Source organism: Falco naumanni, chromosome 4, assembly GCF_017639655.2.
Source record: "Falco naumanni isolate bFalNau1 chromosome 4, bFalNau1.pat, whole genome shotgun sequence".
In the NCBI taxonomy this organism is placed as follows: domain Eukaryota; kingdom Metazoa; phylum Chordata; class Aves; order Falconiformes; family Falconidae; genus Falco; species Falco naumanni.
The window spans coordinates 7,139,213-7,162,609 of record NC_054057.1 but is presented as its reverse complement, the minus strand read 5'-3'; the positions used below and the strand labels follow the sequence as shown (position 1 = coordinate 7,162,609).

At 40.0% G+C, this 23,397-nt stretch overlaps 1 protein-coding gene across 4 annotated transcripts in view; it reads left to right on the top strand.

Moving 5' to 3' along the window:
• Positions 1-18,256, top strand: part of LOC121086126 (ubiquitin-conjugating enzyme E2 E2) — a 217,687-nt gene extending 199,431 nt beyond the window's left edge. For all 4 annotated transcript variants that reach the window (XM_040589378.1, XM_040589377.1, XM_040589379.1 and 1 more), the window contains one exon: positions 17,488-18,256. In XM_040589378.1, coding sequence (XP_040445312.1) covers positions 17,488-17,585 — 98 coding nt within the window. In that variant the 3' untranslated portion in view covers positions 17,586-18,256. The remainder of the gene's footprint in view (positions 1-17,487) is intronic.
• Positions 18,257-23,397: the final 5,141 nt, after the last annotated feature.

Below are 23,397 nucleotides of genomic sequence, written 5' to 3'. Positions count from 1 at the left end.
CCATCCCTCAGCAGGTTTGCCTTCAGCAGCCTTCCCCAAAGCTCGCTGTTGGAATCGCTCCGGCCAAGGTGCATACCTGTATGCCTAGCAGGAGGCCCCAGGGTACAGGTGCAAGTGCAACGTGGATAGATCTTGTATTTAGAAAGTTTTGAGCACCTTCACATTTTAAATTTCTGTTGGTATTTGGGAAATTTAAGCTTCATCCAAATGCTTGCTTGTAGCAGTTCCTTAATCTCTGCCAATCTGCATAAAGCATTGACAGGTAAATCTAGGTAAGCTAGTTAAGGAGGTCCCTCGCCCATGGAATTGTCTTTGCACACTCCAGGCAAAGGGAAGCAGGTTCACTTGAACATTCTCGGGAAAACGCAGCTCCCAGTGGGATTTGGAGTGAGGCTACCAGCCTTTGACTTGATGCACGTTGACATGCTCCGTTCTACTGAGCCTGCTTTGGGCCGATTGTCTCTTGTACAGTGGCATTAACATCCAGCTTGCCACAGCCACTTACAAAGCGAGCATGTGTCCACACGTTAGGTTCCACAGGAATAACTCTGGGTTTTTTCAGCCAGTACGCTCCAGCCATACCAGTACGCATTTTAGTACACTAATGGATGTCCACTGTATCAATAAAAAAGATCTATTTTCAGAATTACTGAGGGATTTGAAAGCACTAGCTGTCAAAAAAAAAAAAAAAAGTCTAAAAATAAATCTAAGGCAGCTTTATAAAGGAAAATGTAACATAGCTGTAAAAATAAAATCTGTTCCACACTGGAGCATTTGGCTCCAAGTGAGGATTTGGCTGACTCGTGGTCACAGCTCTGCTGTTTGGCTTCCATGTTCAAACTTTAAAATAGCTACCCAGCCCTGGGTAATGAAGAACAGGTCCGTGCCCCTCGCTACTCAGCAGGCTGGATGTATCGTTTTTTCTCTCTGTTCTTCTATACATCTCAATCTAACAGGAAGCATGTCTGATGTTTCTCCTCATCTGGTGCTCCTCCATAGCAGGCGCTGCTTTCTGTCAGCGTCAGCTCACGTCAGATGTTCCTTCTGCAATTTTTTAGACTTCCCAATTATCATTCCTTCTTTTCCCCTCACCCCCAGTTGTGAAGTGAATTTAGAAACTCTAGATGACAGCAAGTTCAAGGGATGAGCCACTTCTCGTTTTCCTCATTCTGGTAATTTTCTTCCCTAAAGCCATAATCTGCACATTTTGCTATTATCAGGAACTTTGCTTCAGAATCCAATCTGATTTTTTCCTTCCCATTTAGGAGCTCAACAGCTTTGTTCAGCTTATTGTAAAGGACTCCTAGTCTTTTCTGTGCCCAAATAACATTCTGTTCTGGTCTGTAATGATTTTTTTTTTCCTTTTAGAGCCTTTTTCTGAAGACATATAGGAGACAGGAAAATCTTAAGTACTCCTTCTGTAATAACCCAGAACATATTTGAGTAGATTTGTCTAATGTGATGAATATTCTGGAAAATTACTGAAATGCTTAGAAGATGGCAAAATGGTATTTAATTTGTCCAATTTTATGAGGCTGGCTAACCTCTGCTACTCTGATTCTTCCCTGGCACCCACAGGCTACCAGGTGCAACGTCACATCACAGTGCTATCAGACATACAACAAAATAATCTCGTTTTGCCATATATCCTTTTTGTAAGCAGCAGAGGGTCATGTAAACAATGAAATTGCTCTGTTGTCTGATGTTGTCTGAGATTATTGATATTCTTTAGCTTGGAGCTGTTTTTCCCTTTTCTTCAGAGTTTGTGTACGGTGCTCTGTGAGGAAACGGGCAGGTTTCTGGGCTGTTTCAGCACAATGGAAAATGCTGTCTTTGTATCTGGAGCAGGAAAATACTCTGTGCTGTGCCACCCAAGCACAGCAACAAGTGAGAGACGGTAAACAAAAGTTAGAGTAGCAAAGAGTCAATTCATGTAGTAATGTTTTTTAGTTTGTTCTAAGTTGCAACAAAACCTTTCTGTCCCTTTTGAAATCTCTGCCTTGGGTTGTCCCCAAATGAAACGAGCTCATTCCAGAGGCTTTTGCTTAGCAAATACAAAATTTAATGTGTGGTTGCTCTGCTATCTTGGTGCTGCTGGACTGGGAGCAGAGTGGATGGGTGTTTTACATGAAAACTATCGTAATCATTTGTCCTAAAGGAGCACGAAAGGAAAATGCAGCATAAAATTGATGGGTTTTGTTCTGCTCTCAGTGAGTACAGAACGACAACGTCAAAGGTAGAATTGCCTGGGGAAAAACCTGTCACCATCAACTTCATTCACATGAGCAAAATGATCCCATCAATTGCAACAAAGTTCTTTTTGCCAGAAAGTACCTGTTTATCTTTAAATACTGTATGTCCTGCTGCCTGTTCTGCAGAACCTGCTATATATTTATTGAAGCAATATATACACATTTGGACTCATTGTATCATATATTCTCGAGCTGCTATTTACAAATTCTTGATAGTTATCAGTGGATTCTGTTTCTATTCCTTTTAAAAGATACTGTACTATACTATCTATACTGTAGTATACAATGATAATTGCTATTCTATAGTTTGAATCACTTACAGTTTCTCATATTCTGAGCTGGACACGCAGTACCAAGACGTTAAAGGCATTTAGGCACCTAAAGAAGCCGCCAGCCAGGCAGCAGGGTTTTCTGTACCTCCTGTGGGATTTAGGCATCCAAAGTCTTACTAGGAGTCTGTCTGCACTGCCAGGAAGAGACTTTCTATACATCTGGTCTTTAAATATTTGCAGACACATACACCTATATGTCTCAAACTCTCTGGATGTGATCTATAAACACAAAATTAAACATATGTAAATGCAAGCAATGCAGCAGCACGTTATGAAAATTACACTTAGATAAGCATTGAAAGAGAATTAATTTGCCTTGCCATAAAGAGCTGATGAAACTGTTACAAGATTTTGTTCTTATCAGTTGACTAAGTCCCCTCAGCATGAACCCATGACTGTGGGGATTATTACAACAGCAGGAAAAACATTTGTGAACTGTCATCCCTTTAGTAGTTCTCAGGAAAATATGTCTTGGAATTATATGTGCAGGGGGAGGAGGCTTGGATCAGGGTTAGTATTTATGTTGGCCTAAATCTTTGCTCTTTTCAGTTGCACATTGACAACACCTGATGGGCATAAGAGCAGTTGTTCATGGGCACAGAGGCTTTTCATATGTTTAGATTTAGGCTATTCAAAGCTCACAAGACATCGTTAAAAAGATTAACACAACTATAGAAGTAGTGTTGTTTAGAAATACTTAGTTTTAAACCCTCCATTATAGTTTCAGAAGTCTACAGCCTGTTTAAATAATTTTCTCTCTGAAAAGCGTCTGGAGCTATATACATAAGAAAATTGGTGGGTTTATATAATATATAAATGATAGAAAGTGAACGGTAGAGATTACTTTTTAAAAATAAAATGTGCAATCTGGCTTTTGTGGTATCCAAGGCATAAAGCAGTCATCAGCTGTAGCTCCAGTTACCAGTCACACACACACACTTACCCTACTCCTTTCTTGGCTGGTATACCTGTAACTCTACAAAGAATAATCACGAGAAGTATAGTCATTCTCTAGCAGAAAACCAGTACTACTTGGTTCAGCCAGGTATGTTGCCTGAAACTGTTCGTTGCTCAGTGGTTCAGTAAAAAGTGTAAAATTCCCTCAAAGCACTTTAGTCATACGGTAATATACTGGAGAGGAAATTCCCTCCAAACCACAGCTAACGATCAGATTATGTGCTGAAGCATGAGCAGTAATAGCCTTTGCAATCGTAACTTATGTGGTGCTGTGACTACTGTGTTTTCTAATTCTTTTTTAATTTCCCTGAATTAGTTCTAGTGATCCCTACACTACATTCCTGAATGCGTTCAACTATTTGATGTATGAAGCATATACTTCCTTTTAACTTTTGCTAAACATGCCAGTGTTTTGTTTGTGTTCTTTTCTTACTATGGAAAAGATAAGCAAGACCACTTGTTTTTTATAATCTTCTTCGCAAAATTACCTGTCATATCTTATTTTGTCTTTTTTTCCTAGAAAAAATAAGTTTAGATTTCAACCATTTCCTGAATGAAAAGTTTTGACTGTGCTACTAATGATTTCTTGTCCCTTTCAATAAGGTTTCTACTCCTATTTTGTTTTTATTTAAGGCAAAGTGAGAAAAATTGAACTTTGGACATAATAATACCCAACCATCATTTTATTGAATGGCATCTGATTAAATCAGATTGACTAAAATCCAAATCAGTGAAGAGGCTTTGTTCATCTCTGTCAAGAAATAAATGTAAAGGGATGTAATTGGCACTTGTAAGAGAAGAGTCTTATCACAAAAAGGAATGAAAAAAATACACCTGACTTTTTTTTTTTTATACGAAGCTTATAAAAGCTATATGATAAAAATACATACAGGGTTTTCTGCTCAAGAAACACAGGGTTTCTATGAGCTTTACCTTAACCATCATTAAATCAAAAGTAGTTGGGAAAACGTGTGAGTGATGGATGCTACAAATACAAAAGGTTACAATTCATTTTCCTTCCAATAAACATGTGTAATTTAAAAGTACCAGTGGAGGTTTCCTGTGCCCATTACCTCAGACAGAAGACAGGTAATTTAGTGCATATACGTAATAAATCTTTGTGTGAACCAAGACCAAGATAAGTCATCAATGTTAAATGTTTAACAATGTGAAATATTTAAATAAAGCTATTAGTTATTTTTCGTACATAAAATACAAAATCCTGGCTTAATTTGAATGAATTCCAAGATAAAAAGTAAACTGCATTTTACTTTCAAAATAAACTCCAGTCATTTACAATCATTACATGTATTTTCTTTGTTTCATGCAGGTGTTGTCTAGCCAACACAGACATGTCCTTAATTACATTGGAATCTTTTGAATGAAGTGGATACTTCTGAGCTTAGCCAATTCTACTGGATATATTTTCTCACTAATAGAATTGTATATATTTAAGGAGAAACTAATGAAAACTAGGAAATCAATAAATTCAGATATCACATTTTGCCTGTATTCCTACACTCAATTCTCTAAACTCGTAATGATTGAATATAGTATTCATTATTCCCAGTAAGTGCAAATAGCTCAAATCTCAGCTGGAATAAACTGGCATAAGTCCCGATGAATTTTTGTACTCCATAGTTTTCATTTAGACTTTGTTCCATTTTACTAAGTGAGATTTTGGGTTCCAGGTTTGGGTTTGGTTGTTGGTTGGTTTGTTTTTTTTTTTTCCTGTGTACCTTTTTTAACATAAAGGCAAGGACAGATTTTCAAGTTTCTTGCCATATGTTTCTAACTGCCTGTGAACCACCTTCAAGACACCGATTAGCACAACTATTTTTAAGGCTGCTTCTTCCTGTTCTTAAAATACAATTATTCTTGTTTTGCGGTAGAAATCACACTGCTCCACATTCTTTAAGCGCCTGAAAAGCAGCCTGCTACATTTGGCTCTCTAACAGATTCACAGAAAGAATGTCAAGTCGGTCCTGAAAAGCATACTCCTGGATATAAGTATGTTAGCTATTAAATCGTTTAGTCTCTCACTTTCTTCAGTAAGATTTCAGAAATTAGTATTCCTGAGTCATTCAGATTCTACCTTCAGAGATGATTTACACTACTGCAAGACATGTCTCTTATTTTGCATGGCTAATTTTCTACATTATTCAGCAGGGAGGAGGAAACGGTTGTTTGTTTTTTACAGTTTTGCAGATCTATCAAAGGCAACAAATAAAACAAATTATATGCAGTGTGTGTTTCAGAATCCCTATTTTCACAGCAAATTAAATTCAGGTGCATTAATTGGAGTAGCAGACAGTTACTTAAATAGCAAAATGCATGGTGTAATTGTCCCAAATTTAAGGATGGGTTGTACTGTAAGATTTCACATTCATATGGGATACAGAAATAGAGCTCTGATTAGTAAATTGTTCGTAGAATTTTCCATCTGTACAAGGCTTAGAAAAAGGCCCTTCTATAGATAGAGTGGAGCATTTGCAACTTTAAGATGAATTAGATTTCAGAAAACTCTCAAGAGCTGGAATCCTCATCGCTTGGGTCTTTATAATACCAACTAGATAGAGCGGCATGAAAGTAGAATTTACTATAAGACACAATATTATACTAGCAGAAAGAATGCCTTCATGATCTTCCATGTCTTTTTCATCTCTACCTTATATAGCTTTTTTCTACAGCTCAATCTTAGGACTTTTTATGCCAATGCCTGAAATCATTTGGCAAAGTGATTATCATTTAGTCAGGCACGACAATGGAGTCAACGTGACCCCTTACACAGGAAAGATAGGGTTTCCAAATAAAGTTATTTTACCTGTTACTAAATACGAAATTATTGCTTTAAGTACCATAAATTCAATCTTTATTCAGTGTTGCCATGTAACTTCATTACATCTAATCTAGGAACTAAACCTGCCTACATGATGAATGCTGATTTTTTTTTTGTTTAACCTGTTTTTCCTTCTAGTCCTATTAGAACCTGTTTATAATTAAGCCTAATTATATTTATGTCCCGAAGTTAATTTAGAGGTGGATAGTCCATTTGGTTACTAAAATGAGGTTATTTTCTCACTCACCTGCTGATTTCTCAGTTACGGCCAGGGCTTGCACCGCCCTGCTCCCTTCATATGCTATCCCGTGTCACCTCAGCCATCAGCCTCCAGAAACATTGCCGCAACTGGCCTGTGCCATCCCCAGGGCAGGATGGCGCTCTGGTTTTCATACTTTCTGGAGCCGCTGTGTGCTGGCACGAGCATCTTCCTTGGATGCCTCTTTTGGTAGGGCAGTACCGCTGCAAATTCCACAGCACTCGAGGGGTCAGACTTCACCACTCTGGATGGACAGAGACCTGTCAGGTGTACACGTTAGCAGCAAGACTGACTTCAGAGGTCCCTGTCCTATACTCTGCTGAGATGGCACCTATTTCCAACATTTATAGTGCAGTAACATTTTGGGATGCCTCCTCCGGAATAGTATGGGCCACAGATGCAGATGGTAACGTGAGGCACAGCCCCAACATGCGATCACACACCCAGGCTCAAACGACCCGTGTCTGCAGTCCAGAAAAGCCCCAAGAAGCCAACCCCATCAAAGGGAGCATCCGGGCCGTAGCAACAAAAATCCCAAACAAATTAGTTTCCAGGCATGTTCCTTCCACTGCCTCTTGATGCAGATAGAAACCTAGACACCTCTGAGACAGATGCGGCCTATGACTTCCTTCAAGTCTTCCTCTGGGAGAAAGGGAGCTATAGAGAGGGAATGGAGAGGCTGGACCATTTTTTCAGTTATCACAGGGTAATAGCAAGGCACACCTCATTTCCTATTCCTGTTCCAAGGGATGTTCGACTCACCAAGGGATTTCAGGCTCTGGCCTATGAAAAAGGGTCCTGGTGGCCTCTAGTAGGGATAAAATTCTTCACCAGCCTCTCATTTTGTAAATGAAGCCTCTTGTATTCTTCTGACATTCTGTATGGAATTCCTAATAACCGTTTTGGATTTAAATGCATCAAATCAATAACAAGATTTAATGGGACAAGAAGGAGAAAATCAGTTTAACCCAAAATAAGCAGCATTCATAACATATGTGGGCTTTTGTAGTTACTCCAAGGATTAATTGCAATGAAGGAACAAAGGGATAGATTCAAGAGCAGGATTCAAAGGACTTCTGCATCTGACCTAAAATGATCCTGATGTGTTTAAGTTGAAGATTTTGGTATTGCTCACATTGAAACCCTTCTCCTAAAAGTGAAGATGCCATCAGGACTTGTGTTCCTCTCAGTGTCTAAATGCCACCAAAGGCCAGGCTGTGCAGTAACGCTTCCTCCCTTCCATGTCCCCCAAGAATCCACATAGTAAGTGGATCCTATCATACCTCCTGGTTTTCCTGCAGAGTAATCTACCTTCAGTACACGTGATTATAGGATGCCTAACACTGCACAGAGCATGGTCACAGGGAAAGCCTTTGCATCCAGTTGCTTTGGGATTAAACTGTTCGTTTGGGGTGTATAAGACCCATAGATCACTCCTTTGCCTGGAGATGGTGATTAGTGGGAAGTGCTAAGAGACAAATCCAGAAAAAAAAAAAAAGGTTCTTTTTTCTTTAAATGAAAGAAATACTGAACACACTGGAATTCCTATAGAATAGCTATCCCTCCCTTAGTAAATCTTCAGAGAAAAAAAAAAAAATCCACACTTTTTCTGAAAACAGAGTTATGACCCTATGGATACATGCCAGTTACATTATTTATCTTAGCATTTTGGTTGCTTGACAGCACTTTTGAGATGCAAGCGCTGCAATTTCCTTATTATCCACTCGCAGTCATCTTCCACAAGGTAAACACATATTGCTGTAACTTTTGCTGCAAATTTTTTCAAGCCACATGCCATGTAATCTCTTTCATATCAAGTTCTTATTTACTAAAACCTTTTTATTTTTTATGTTTTATTCTAATAACAATGTTTCTCAATCGAGTTCATTATTACAAACAGATACATTGCTAATGTATCTGTGCTTTTAATTTTGAGATGCATCCAAGCATCAGTGTGAAGTGTGTTATTTCAGGACTTCAATTGTTCCAGCATGCTGGCACTTCTAATAGGTGCATGTTCTTCCTTAATTAAAGACAACTCTTCAAGATCAGTACACAGTGCCTTGTTGATCCATGATTGCCTTAGCTAACTCCCAGTCAACCAGTGAAGTTTATAGAAATCCTGCTAAAAACCGAAGACAAAAAAACCCCTTACTCTCTAAGCAAGAATGATTTCCCTTGGCAATATACAGACATGAATCACTGCCAACGCTTTCCTTTAAGAGACACGTTAATAAAATTGGGCCAGATAATACTCCTTATTTCTGAAACATCTTTTTCTTAGGCAGCCTCATATTTCACACAGATCTGTGGTAGGTAGCCTGACAGCAATCAAATGCAAGTCTAGAGACACGAATGAATTTCCCCTTCCCTGTACCCAAAGTGGGTGTTTTAGTAAATGGATGTTTTCTAAACTAGATTTGCAGAGCTCTTATTTTTGAAATTAGGTAACATTTTTCTCCAGATAAGAGTTTGGACACTGCATCAAGCCACACATGCCTTAATATTTGTGTAGCTTCAATCTGTAGCTAATAGCTGTATGAACTAACAGAAGTCAAATGTGTTTCTGATAATTCTGCAGAGCTCAAAATTTACAGTCATGTCATGGATATCAGTCTCATTATGATATACATCTATACAGCCACATTTCCCACAATATCCAGATACCTCGCAATTTTTAGCGTATCTGTTCTCAAAATATTCTCAGTGGAGAAGCAATAGTCCAGTTTTACTGATGGGAAACCAAGGCACCACTGTAAGACGACTTAACTTTCTTGGAGGCATCATGACTATTTGCAGACTATGAAGACCAAGAAGCACTCTGGAGTTTCTTCTCTTGCAAGCAGTGTGACATGATCACTTCCCTGTTTACCTGCCCAGACACGCACCCTGGCTACACCTTGGCAGTACAACGGAACAAAAACTCAGGGTCTTCCATGCTTTAGATCACTCTCCCTTTCTCCTCCTGCACCTGCTCAGATTTCTCCCAGGAAAAAGACTTTAGGTGTATAGCTAGAGTGGTAGCCGAGGAGTGGATGACTGAATGACCAGGACTATGGGGTGTAGTGGTGAACACAACTTCATAGGAAGCCTCACGCAAAACGTTAAGGCTCAGTTAGCCCGACGTTAGCACAGTGACCACTAGGTCAGCTTTCCTATATAAGGGCAAAAACTTCTGGCAAACCTAGGCTTTAAAGTTACACAGTCTCTAAGCTACAGCGTATAGGTAGCCTGTAGGTTGTCTGCTTTGTCAAAACCCTGTCACCCATAGCAGCCAGCCTGGTGAGGTACATGAGCTCTAAGGCAATTTCAGCAGACATATTTTGAGGCTTTAGCACACTGACGTAGCCTTATATATATTAGAATTTTTCTATTGAGTGTTGAGATCTGACCAAGCAGATCTGCAAAACTATTCCTGAAAGGAGAAGCAGTCTTCATTACACTCCATATCATATTATTTCTGCTTTAAACTATAATTGCTAAAATTAATATTAGCTTTACTTTTTTCCTAGTAGACATTAGACCTTTCTAGAATCTTTCCCTTACTCCTCTCATTATTGCTTTTTCTTTACTGAAACAGTTCATTTTATTTGTTTTCCTTTTTCTATACAGTGTTTATTGATCACTTTATCATTCTTCTGTACAGTTGTCAAAGAGCCTGGTAGATGGTTAAATGCATTCTATATGGATAGTCGGAACTGTGATTTTATGAAAGTAAGAAATAAATTGTAGTTCAGCTTGTAGGGTGTGTAAAGCAATTCAGAGCCCTGCTACTGCCCTTTGTTCTGACTTGAATCACTCTGTTGTTCCAGTCCGTACGCATGTGTTGATCAGACTCCCAGCCGTGAGGCTAGTTTTATTGCTGCACAAACAGGGATTAGTGCTGCACTGCACTCGTTTTCACTTGCGCCCTGATTTTGAGCACTCGTTTCAAAGGTGGAAGGTCAGTGGAGTAATTCAGTGTGCCACTTCACCTGTCTGCCTCCAAAGAATTATTTAGTCAGCACATTATTATTAATGATAGCAAAAGAGAGAAACACTGCTGCTGTAAGATCACTGAAGGTACTATGATGCATTTCACATACCTCATTTTCCACCTCAAGACTTAGTCTTCTAGAAGCTCATTAAGTTTAAAACAGGTGACATGTGGCTAACTATGGGAACTTCCTGAGGCAAAGTGACACTATAAATAAAATTACTCACAAACAATTAATCTTCTCTTAATCCCATCCTCTCAGAGTATTATATCGTTCTATGACATACTTGGTATAGCACGTCTCACGCCACTTTTGTCTGCAGTTGTCACTGACTGGTCTTCTCATAACACTAGCCCGGATGCCGCTGGAAATAACATAAGAAAATATAATTAGATATTAAATACTTTTTTTAGATTAAGTTTAAAGATGGTTTTGGTGTGCATCAAGCTGTCAGCGTTTGCTGTTAGGAAAACTGGCAGTTCAGTGAATTATCAGTTTCTGCTTTTTTGCCAGTCTAATTTTTTTTTTTAGTTTGCTTTTTGGGACCTATTTCTTAAAGGTTGGTACAGTATTAAAACCCACAAAAACTAGATTCAGAAAACTTGGCTTTCACTGCCAGCCAATATAGGCATATATTCTGTCCCGCATGGCTATTTGCATGGAAATCACTAAACAAAATGTAGTTACTGAAAATACGAACTTTTAGTTTGGGGATGTTTAAATCTGGGGTAACCAATCCTGCCTGTGTTGCTGTATAAAGATGACTCCAAGGCAGCTATCCTACAGACAACATACAGAGCACCTGGACTTTTCCTAAAAACAAAAAGCTCAAATCCCCAAGCACTCCCCATTTTTAACTGAAAAAGAAATACAGTAGAATATTTGGAAAGAGAGGCATCCCTGAAAGAAATAACTAGTATTCCAGAAACCAAAAACTCTTCCAAATGTGTAACTGAAGCTCAAATAACTAAAAAATTACTTATTTGCTTTCTTCTACATTTCACACAGCCTGTCCAAAGAAAAGGAAGCAAATTTAATTTTTGGTAACTGATATTTCAGTACAGGATGCCTCTCACAGCTATAAGAAAGGAGTTGGTCATAGCTCAGGAGACAGAGTAAGACCTTTCAAGTTGCATCTAACCTTTGGAAATTCTTCCAGTTTAATTCTGCTTCTTCAGCTGGCAGCCAACTCTTCCAAATTCCCCCTGATACAGAGCTGAATCTAAACCTGGACCAAAAAAAAACTCCAACATTGTAAATATTTGGCTGAAGTAACTGAGATTTGTATAGGGCTGTGGGGTTTTTTTTTTAGTTTTTAAGATGCTCCAGCAATCTTTCTGAGAACGCACTTGCAATGGTATAATAACAGACTCCATCAGCTGTTCTCTATTAAAACTGTAAAATACTGCAATAGAAATATAATTCTACTTTATAAATGCTCATAAAATATATATATAATGCATACAAACACCCATAATGTACATTTAGGTCTAAATGTGTGTCTCTTTAACCATGTTGGCACTACTAATTGGAATTTCATTGCGTATCATGTGGCTGATGAAGAAGGCACATTGAAATCAAGCTGTTAAGCACACCATCTCCATTTTTTATTTCACTAGAGTATGTTTGCGGTATTTTTAAAAGAGCATTGAAAAGCCCAGGAGATGAATTCTGCCTTGAAATTGCTATTTGCCGACATAGAAATAGCTGTAAAAATACAAGCAGAGAAAAATACAGTATAGCAATATATTTTCATTTATTTGGGGGAAAAGTAGTTTTAAAGAAGAATTATAGTCTGTCTTCTGAATGATAAAGCGGTATAACTAGCATTAAACACAGCTGAAATTTCGTAATGACCAAACCTCAGCTCATCCAAATCCCCGATAGCATTAACTCCCTAGAACGGGGCTGTAAATTTGATTAGCCTTACAACAGACATGAGACACAAATGTTCTTCCTTATACACTCTTATTAAGTGGCTGCAAAAGATGACAAGGCATTGTAGAGCAGCGCATCCAACCTTTTTAAGCCAGGGACAAGCTCCAGCTCACCCAGCTTTCAAAACTGCATTTAAATACAGGGTCATTTCATGAATTCTGATACAACACGAGGATTACATATGGTGAGGTGAGGGGGTATTTAGCAGCTGCAGTCTTCCTATAAATCATCCAGAAGCTTTTCTTCATACATTTGTTCTTCTGATAGACATTTTCCACTTAAGCTACATCGCTGAACCTTAGCTTCCATCCATGCTTGTTTAATTTGGTATTTTTTTAATGCATTTTCATTACTTTTGCACTGTCCTTTGACATGAAATTTATGCTGTAACTCCTGGCATGTTCCAGTTTTGCACGGAACTAATCAAAGTATTGGATAAAAGCCTTTCTTTAAACAAGCTAAAAGTTACAGAGGCATCCTAGGGCAGATTTCTAGGTGTGAGCGTAAGGATCTAGAAGGAACAGTAAATTATGAGACCTTAAAGATTTCCAGATCCACGGAGCTGCAGCAGCTTCTCTGGGGAGCTGACAGCACGCGCCATGGCGCGACTCCCCGCGCTTCCCACGTGCGGCTATCGCAGCCAGCACCACCTGCAATGCTGCTCCTGGGTTTCGGTGCTGCAGGCTGCCACACGCCATCGCCCTGCCTCATCCCACCTTCTCTAGCCACCGGCACCCCGAGGGCTGGTGGGCTGCCCGCACGGCAGGGTAGGAGCTGGCGCAGGTGGTGCCACCCCAGCTCTCAAGCCTGGCACCATGCATCTGGTGGCCTGAGAAGTCCCAATGTATGTTCCTTCTGCCAGGCCAGGAGTTGTGTAGTTTTGTTGTTATTGTTATTGGTTGATTGTGGGTTTATTTTCATTTCTTTCATTAGGTTGTTCTGATAACACATCTCTGGCACAGCTTTATATTCCAATCCTTTGGTTTTGTTGTCATTTGAACACATTCCCATTTGGAGTAAATTTCTAAAATGAACCCTGAATCACTGAAGAATCCCACTACTTCTAAAAAAAAAAGAAGAAAAAACCAAGAATCTAGAGCAGTTTACTATTTATGGAAGCATATTTCTAACATCAACATTTCTAACATAAAACCACAGATATATACAAACGGAAAATAAGAAACGGTTTTATGGTAGTGAGGAATTGGAAAGATGGGAAAAGTACCGTTATGAATTTTGAGATCCACTATTCCTTTTAATCTCTTAATTAGGTAGTTTATGCAGCGGTTTGTTTTATAAATACATATTTGGCCCTACTAATGGAGATTTCACAATACTCCTTAGACTGTGCAGCCCAGCTGAGAACCAGGTGGTGCTCAGCCACGTGCTACTTAGCTTAGGAGGTCAATGGGAACCACTGTTTCTTCCTCATACTTGGTATTTTGTAGGACTTGGACACTATAACTAAGGCTTGTACATGCTGGGAATTAAATCTTTTAATTGTTTTAATTAAGGTGCTTCAATTTATATTGTAATCTCAATTTTATGGCCTAGCCCCATGAACTGCATAGCAATGGTGATTCGTGACTCATTAGCATTGAGACTTTTTTCCTTGGGTCTGCTGGCCAGCTTCCTTCTCCCCCAGGGACAATATGGCTTGGGCTCAAAGCTGCCCATGCAGGTACAAAAAGAGACCGTTGGCATTTCTGGAGTTCACGTGCCGTCCTTATATCCTCTGGCACAAATGCAGTGTGCTGCATCTAATCGGCCAGTGTGCCACTGGTTGGGTGGCTCTGACCTGAAGTTCAATTTCCCTCCTCACCAGCTGTCCTGACTTCCCAAACAAAGCAGTTGTGCCTCCTGATGGTTTTATGGCTTTACAGGAACTGCTAAAATAAGCCAGCTCTTCAAAGACCTGTTGAAGAATCCTTTTTAAAGTCCTCATAAATAGCTACGTATAATGACAGCACACCTCCAGGCCCCCTGACAGGGACATGAAATAGCTGGGCCTCCCTCGCGGTAATTATTTTTCTATTCCTTCAGTCTGAGGTCTCAAATGAGCAGGTGGCTTTGCCAAACTGTGGGTTTGTTCTTTTACTCAATGTCCTTATAACCAATGAAATGTATAGCCAAATTGCGAAGAACAATGTTACTACTGTTGTTACTGAGAGCATCTTTTAGTAGTACCCGCTTAGCAGCTGGCTGTGGGTGCAGCTGGGTGTAGCTGCTCATGCTACAGCAGGCAAGGACCTCTCTTTGCTTCAGCAGTCCTGCTTCACGCAGGCAGACACTGATGGAGAGAGGCACTGACCTGAGGGAAGGACTCAAGAGGATATCTGATTCACAGGTTACTCTCTCAGTGGGAATTTACACACCTACAATGAAAGCTATGTAGACTTCAGACATCTTGCATCACCTCCACTTTTCCCCCAACTGCCAAACAAAACACTGCGAAGACTAAGGCTTGAACATATGGATAAATAAACAGCCCAGTTCCTTATCAAGAATGCCTCTCATTGATTCCCTCACCTCTAAAGAAAGCAGACACCCTCCCATGCTGGGAGGAGGTGAAAGGAAGAGCCTGCACCTTCCAAATCCTTCCAAAGATATATGTTGCTGAAATATTTCCTGAAATACTTCCTTGCTCCAGAAAGGAGATATAGGTGGAAACCCACAATAGGAAACCAAACATTGTAACCTGTCATCTAGGACTGGGGATAATAGTACAAACCTCAGTACGTTTTCAGTGTATCAAAGAAATTGATTTACAGCTCTCAATGTGCAAGACACTTTCACAGAAACATTCATCCCACACATAAAAGACTTTCAGATTTGAACTCGGTAAACCTTTACTACAGCACATCACTTTTCACTGACTCATATATGGGTTTATAAATGTCTTAGCAGCAGCACTTTAAATATGCACTAAACCTCATTAAGAACTTGCCACATTCCAGATGATAATGCCGTGATGTTCTTGCAACCCATCACAGCCAGATGCCTCAGAGGCCAAACCCCACCTTCCACAACAGCATGAAAACCAGAACATTCATCGAACTTTTCTCCAAGGATTCCTTTCAAGTTCAACCCTTACTCTCCATTTCTCCACGGGTCTGTGAAAGTGCTTCTTCGCACAGTGCTGTCACATCCAAGGGGGCGGGGGGGAATTCACAGCATCGCTGTTAGGCTCATCTCCAAACTACCACTGCACTATGACAAGGTTTCCCTGTGGCTACTCCCTAATTTTTTTGCCAAGAGAAATGTTGCCCTTTCCCATTGCCCAAGTTCCCCATTTACCCTGCAGGGCTTCTCAAACCTCACTGCAGCCACAAACAAATCTGTGCTCCTGAAATACCCGTAGGCTGTTAGCCTCCTATTTGCACATAACAAAATCCTCCTGGTAATTCCCTATATAGTCCTTCTCTTTGGCAGAGGAGTTAAAGGTGATGCACTTTCTAGTCTAAGGCTTTTGAAATAGATCTTAGATCAGATATGCTTCTTTGACACTCATGCATGTAAAAATAGCAAAGTCCAGGCCTCTGTGACCTCCCCTGGATATATTAAGATCTTAAAGGTAAGCATATGCAGGAAGTGTTTGCAGGACTGAGACTGCAGGGACTTAGTACACTGCAGTCACAGTGATAACTTGCCTTACTAATTTAGAAGGTGCAAACTTAAGATTCAAATCATGGGCTTTTCCTGAAAGCACAGGGTATGCATTCAAAGGAAAAGATTTTTTCATTAGATGTTATTCACTAATAGTCAGTAAAGTTGGCAGTAAACCAATCAATTGATTTTTTTGGCTAAACCAACGTGTTTCTCCTGTCATAAACTCTTATCAGCCACGCACAAAAAAAAAAAAAAAAAGCCCAGATACACACTGCTTTGCAGAAGTTCTGACATCTAGTCACAGGCATTTCAGTGGTTTCATAATGTAAACACTACGCTCAGATTACGTCTGTACTGGGGAAGCCAAGATTCATATTGTTCAATGGCACCATCTTCAGTCAACTACAAAGCTGATTATTAACTGGCTTTCAGAAGAAGTCACATTCATCTGTCCTAAGTCAGGAAAAAACATGGTATCAGTGCTTCTGACCTTGCATGGTACAGTTTCAAGAAACTCATTGTTGCAGCAGAAATACCAAGAGTATGGGTTCCTCCAAAAAAGGGATAATATCTATACAGTTTTGTCTGCTTTAAATTGAGAAGAAAAAAATGTCTGAAAGAGAAAAGTGTTTATTACATACAGTCGCTTCTGGGGAAATCTTGTCCCCGTTCGCTTTTCTTAGAGGTCTGATTGGTTTTGATTAATTATTGGTGAAGTTTGATTAATTATTTGTGAAGTAATTTGTAGATCCAGACCAAATCATGCAGCATCTGCCATATAAACGTTCAGAAAGATACCATAAACTAAATACCAATTCCCAAAGTTTGGAATTCATTTTTGTCGCTTTGAAAATAGAAGTTATTGCCCTAATTCCTTATCTTTATGCTTTAAAACTAGAAGTACTAAAAAAAAAAAAAAAAAAAAAAAAAAGAACCTGAAGATAGAATTAGAGCCATCCTGGTTTTAAGTGACAGTTTGTGGATATTTGTGGGAGTCTAACAGCAAGAATAAATGATGTAGCGTGTTTATTCTCATCACCTGAAAGTGACTTCTAGCTCAAAATAGAATTATTGGAACATCTGGTTTTGAGGCAAAATTTTAGAAAATGGTTTTAGTTATATGTTTACCAGAAATACATAGCTAATTGCCAGCCAACTCCTCCCCATCTTCTTCTTCCTTTCTTCATGCATGCACGCGTACTCTCAACGTGGGACCAGTATGTTACGGTTCAACCTAAGAGAACTGGATGAATGTGGATCTAAGAATAGCTTTTTCATCCTTCCAAGGCTGATGGGTGTTTCATGGTTTGTGTTTCCTTTTCAGCTGACCCCCTGGTTGGAAGTATTGCCACTCAGTATATGACTAACAGAGCAGAGCACGACAGAATGGCCAGACAGTGGACCAAGCGATATGCCACATAGGAACCTACTCTAGGATTTGCTGGACCTGTGCAAGCACATTCACTAAGTGCATCAATAGCCCTTCCCTTCATTCTTATTTTTTATTAAATTTTGAACCATTTTGTGACAAAAGGTTGTCCTTACTTTCTTTTTTTGTTTTATTTTTATTTGTTTCGGGGTTTTTTGTTCTGTTAACTTGAAAGTTGTTTCCCTTCAAATGTAGACAGGGAATTTTGGTTATCAGTGCAAAGAATGTTGGATCTGTAATAGTATAGAGCTTTGTCACAAAGCTTTGTATTAATGTGTGGGGTTTTTGGTTTGGTTTTTTTTTTCATGTGGTTTTGGGGAAAATAAACAAATTCAGAATTATATCTCGTTTCTACTTAAATGTAGTGTTTAGGGTTATTTTTTTGTACTGAAGTCTTTAATAGTGGGTGCATGCTACTGGGAACAAGTTTTGTATAAAAGCTTAAAATCAAGAATCACTGTGCATTACTAAGACTGTGTTTATCACTAGCCTTCTGTTTCCCACACAAAAGGCTATTGCGTTGAACAAATTAATATGTATTTTGATTTACTTAAAAAAAAAAAAGTGCTTGTAAATTTCTTAGGGACCTGCCACTTTTGACTGTGGATCAGTTGATGTACACTTGTATTATTAAAGCACTCAATAAAACACTGTGGCTGATAAATGCACTTCTTGCAAGATGGTGCTTTTGCGTTTGTGCAGTATAGGCTGCATAGTCCTCAAATAATACAACTGCAGGTTAAGCAACTATTTTTGGATCTAAACTGTTCATTTCTTCTCTACAATGCATTTCTTAGAATTCTTCATTCTGCGTATCTTTCATATACAAACATCTTCCAAATTTTAAAGCCTTTCTTTCACATGTCGGTGCTCAGCCTAGCTATTCAGAAACCTCTTGCTGCATCTTTCATACTATGGCTTTACTGTATTCGTCTTGTTACATTTAAAATAGTTGGCTATAAAAATAGCCTTGCAATGAAAGCAGAATATTGATGATGATTTTATACAGCAGGCCTCATTTTACTTTTCTCCATGCTCTTTAATTGTAAAAGCAACTGTTATTTTAAAAAAATAAATGAAGGTTTTCAATGGGAAAATTGAGCCCATTGCACCAATCATTCCCAGCACGTTCAATGGCAAGGGTATTTCTATTCAGATTTGACCTTCGGGCTAATTTTAGATATGCAGCCATAGAAAAAACCTTCTACTTGGCTAAGGAAATGTGTGGGTGTTGCGATTTAGAAAATACATACTGCGATGGTGATATCTAAGTGTTCTTTGTGTTGCAAGTCATATTGGAAAATCCCTGTCTCATATAATTAAGCATTACAGATGCTATGTACAGTGCTTGTCTGCCCTCTCCCCTCTCTCCTTGCCTCTTATGTTTAAAGAGGATCTTATCTTAAAGAAGATACATTACAACAGGGACAGTATAAACATTCAGGGAGACCCAATCCCACTACACTCCAACTCAATCCAGCCATTCTGAAAACTAAAGCAGTCAAGGTGAAACCCTAGGGTCTCTACACCAACCACCGTGCTGCTCAGCATTTCCAGGCTGTTTTGGTTTTTTGTTTGTTTGGGGTTTTTTTGTTTTTTGTTTTTTTTTTTTCCTCTCAGCCATTTGCTAAAAACCGCAGACATACAGCTTGAATCTACTGGCAAGTTGTCCTCTGTGTGAAGAGAAGCCGAACATTGACTTTGTTGTAGTCGGTATATAACTACCACCCCAAGAACCACAGGGATCTCAAGGAAATAATCAGTCTCTTTTGATTAAAGCAAACAGAAAGTCTTCTGGTGTCTGCAGAAGCCAACTGTTTACAAGCCCAGCCATACAACATTTTGGGGCCAACAGATCCTAAATACAGACATGAAAGAACAATAAAAGTTCAGAAACAAACCAAAACTTAAAAACCAGACTTCTCCGAGCCAGAACACCTTCTCAGGACGACTGCTATATGTGCTTCCCTAGGAAGTTGCTTCCACTATACAACTTGCCACAAAGTACCTCCACATCTGAAGGGAACCTTTGTGCTCTAAAAATACAACAAAGGCGTAAAAGGATTAAAAAGAAGAACTGCATCTTGCCCAGCACAGTAACTGCATTACTTCTCTTATCCCATCTGCTGAAGAAATTCCTGCCAGAAAAGACCTGTGTCCCCCGAGACAGCAATCAACGGGCAATGTAAGATTTCTTATGAATTATTTTTAAGTGTCTGCCACTCTGCAGCCTTTATTTACACTCAGCTGAACATATTGTAATAATTTCCCAGGTACACTTTAAACCTCCTTGAAAAAGAACTTCTGAATTCCTACTATTTTTTTTTCCTAAAATATAAAGAAGTTATAAACACAAGAGCCTATGGTACCTCTAATGAAAACATAACTGAAAGACAGCTGAGATGCCTTGGAGGAGGAATCATTAAATTCTTAATAAATGTCTGTCCTCAGCTCATCAGCCCTCACTTGCCTTTTCTACCAATCAAAAGCTGTGCAGTTTGAATTTGCAGGTAAGTTGCCCTCTATGTGAAGCTGAACACTTGCTTTGTCTTAGATAATACACAACTACTGCCTTAAGAAACATGGGGATCTCAAAGAAATAATCAGAAACTACCAACCCACGTTGATTAAAGCAAATGCAGAATCTTCTGGCATTTTCAGGAGCTAAATGTTTGCATGTATGGCCATAAAAAAAAAAAATAAAACCACCACACAACACACCCACAACACACTCCTCTATTTTCAGATTGTCTTTATTTGCTTCCCAAATAATTCTTTTCCTTCATCTGCTAAACCTGAGAAATGCGAAGCATTACGTGAAACCTGTTGTTGTCGCCAAGGAAAAATGAGCCATCCCAAACAGAATTCGGTCTTCCAGCAGAGCCCCACTGGATGATGACATATTGGCATAGTCTCTTTTTCTCCTTTTGTTTTTCCTACATCTAGAAAATACTGCACGTTATTCTGTCTCACCTTCACTCTTCAGATCCTCTGCAAATTCAGCCAATTCCTGCTTCCTCTTTTATGACAAATCATCTTTCTAACTTCTTCTAGATGGTGAAGTCCACATGCTGCCCTCCTACAGCCGGGTATGAAGATCATGCAAATGACTCACACATAGTAAAACATTCAATAGCATACCCTTGTCCTAAAACAGCACATAAAGGCCATCACTTCAGCAAGTCTCAGTATTTTCTCAGGGACACACAAATGCTAAGGCTGTTTTGTTCTTTAAAGAAATCTTGTGGCTCTTCTGAATTCAATTGCAATATCACGTAAACAATACTTAATTTCCAGTAACCATAGCTAAATGTCACTGTCCTACACCCTTTGAGTTCAGCTCAGATGAATCAGAAATCTGGGAACTCTTCAAACTGTACCCATTCCCAAATTACTGAAGTGGCCTCCATGTCTCCTTGTCCAACAGACCAGCTGATTTCCCTCTCCAGAAAGCTACAGAACAACATAGCTTAAATTAAGGTACCCAAAACCATCCTGTATTTCCAAACTCCTCCAGGAGTGAGCAGGGCATAACACTTTTGATTGCATGCATTGTGGGTGATTGGGTGAATCACTGAATCACATTTGGGTGATTGCAGCAGTTAAAATCCATTAAAACCAGCTGCTGTGCCATCAACAAGGCAGGAATGATTCCTCTTGAAAGATCTTTCTTCAGGTTTTCATATTGTGAGCTGCAGATGGGTACACAGTCACATCCCATGCCCAAACAACCAGCAGCAGCACTCCACAGCCCTTCTTCCCCACTACCCTGTGCAATGATACCGTGCAAGTATAAACCACCAGAGGTGTTGGACTCCCTAAACCCCCAAACTGGGCCCCTGTCCAATGCCTTTTCAACCTTTAATGTCCTAGCCCAACGTTCCCTCTCCCTCTTGTTGGCTGTCTTATCTCCGGCGTTGATCCCTGTGACTTACTACTCCTCCTCATTCACCCTTTCCTTCTCTCTGCCTGCTTGCTTCTACTTGACCAATTCATTACTCGCAGCTGAGAGACCACCCAAGACACTGATCCCAGTTCAAATAGCTGTTCCTGAAGTTGCCCAAGCATACAAAGCAAGCCCTTTGTCCCCCAAGTGCATGCCCAGAGTCTGCCCCCCCGTGCCTGAGGCAGTGCCTACTGCAGCAGGAAGAGCAGAGGAGCTTTGCTGGAGTATGAAGATGCCACGCAACGATTCAGACAGTGCAGCAACTCCCAGTTACTGCAACCCCAGCGTTATCCTGGGGTCCCTTTTCTCCTTTCCAATTCTCAGGAATTCCTTGTGTCTCTGAAGCTGGACACCTTTCCCCAGGCCCAGTGCACTTGCATTCATTTTGAGTCGGGCAGACTAAGGGAAGGACTCGGAATAAAAAGGCTGACTGTCCAGCCTCGGCAGCCCTAGCAGCCCTAGCTCCTGCAAAGCCAACTCTGCCTGATGGTTTTCCGTCCTCTGGCTTTTTTCTTCTCTCCTCCTTCTATACTTTCCTCCAGTATATCAATACTAAATCCTGAAGCTTCCTTCTCCCCACTTCCCTCACCTCGGTCGCAGCTCTGTTCTTCCCCTGGTGCTAATGAGACCACATCACGTAACACTGGGCCTCCTGGAGCTGCTTGAAATCCCCTGGGTTTTCGGACTTAGAAGCAACAAAGAGCTTTGTATGAATTAAGTAATTCCTTATTGTGCCACGCCTGGCACTGGCTATAAACTAAATCACTTCTCCCACACACGTCATTAGCAGTAATGAAATCCGGGCTGGCCTGCCTCCTTAGCATGACATCCATATGCAAATGTATTTCCTCGGCTCAGTCTGCAGAGCCAATGCACGGCTGCTTGGGACGTCTCCAGCAGCCTCTGTCGGGTCACAACTGGAGTATATTTGGGCATTACTATTTACCAGGAAGACTTTTACGATACCTTTAAATCCATCATTCTGCACCTTAATTCCATCAGGAACTTTTAATAGGGACCTGCAGCACTTCAGGATAATGAAAAGGGCAAAGCAAAACATCCCTTTCATGTCGATTTTGATTGTGAAAGAAAGTAGTCACAGGCTAATGGAAGATTGAAACAAAGACAAGGCTACTAAGCCATCTAATCCCTTGCCCGTCCTAAATTAGTAAAATCCCACATCACCTAACAGTTAAATAAAACCTGTATTTAGTTCTATGGCTTTTGCAGAACTGAATCAAAAAAAACCAGCTGTCCAAGTGTCCCAATAGTAAAAAGTGGATGGTCAGATCACATGTTTCAGGAGCGGTTTTCTAGGGAAATGCTTCCACTAGGAAGAGCTTCCCAGCACCCCCATCTATCTCCTCCACCTCTGCCGGGCTGCAGGCAGGACTCCCCCCTTGGCAGTCCCTTGGGAAACAAGGGCTAGAAACAAGCACCTTGGGTCATTCCTTATTGTCACTGCTCCTCAAATACACTCACCCACAACAGGCATTTGTTGCTGCAGAATCGGTGCTTGGGTCCCCTTTTGTGTTGCTGAGGACCTTGGGGTCAGGAAAAACAAAGGGTCACACTTCAGTCTCTGTGAAATGCCCCCTTTCTTTGCAGTTGACTCATACCCTTTGTAAGGCCCTGAATGGACTCTCTTCACATGAATGGAGCTCCTACCACACAGATTTCAATACAGCCCTGCTCCTTTCTCCACTTGTCATAAACGCAGCAAAGAAAGTGCTTTTGCCCATTGCACTGTGGAAATACCTTGCTCATAGCAAAGCTTAACTGTGCTCTTACCCATCTTCAAACTTCCCATTTACATTTCTTGGATACCTCTCAATTGTAAGAGCCTTTCCCTAGCAAAT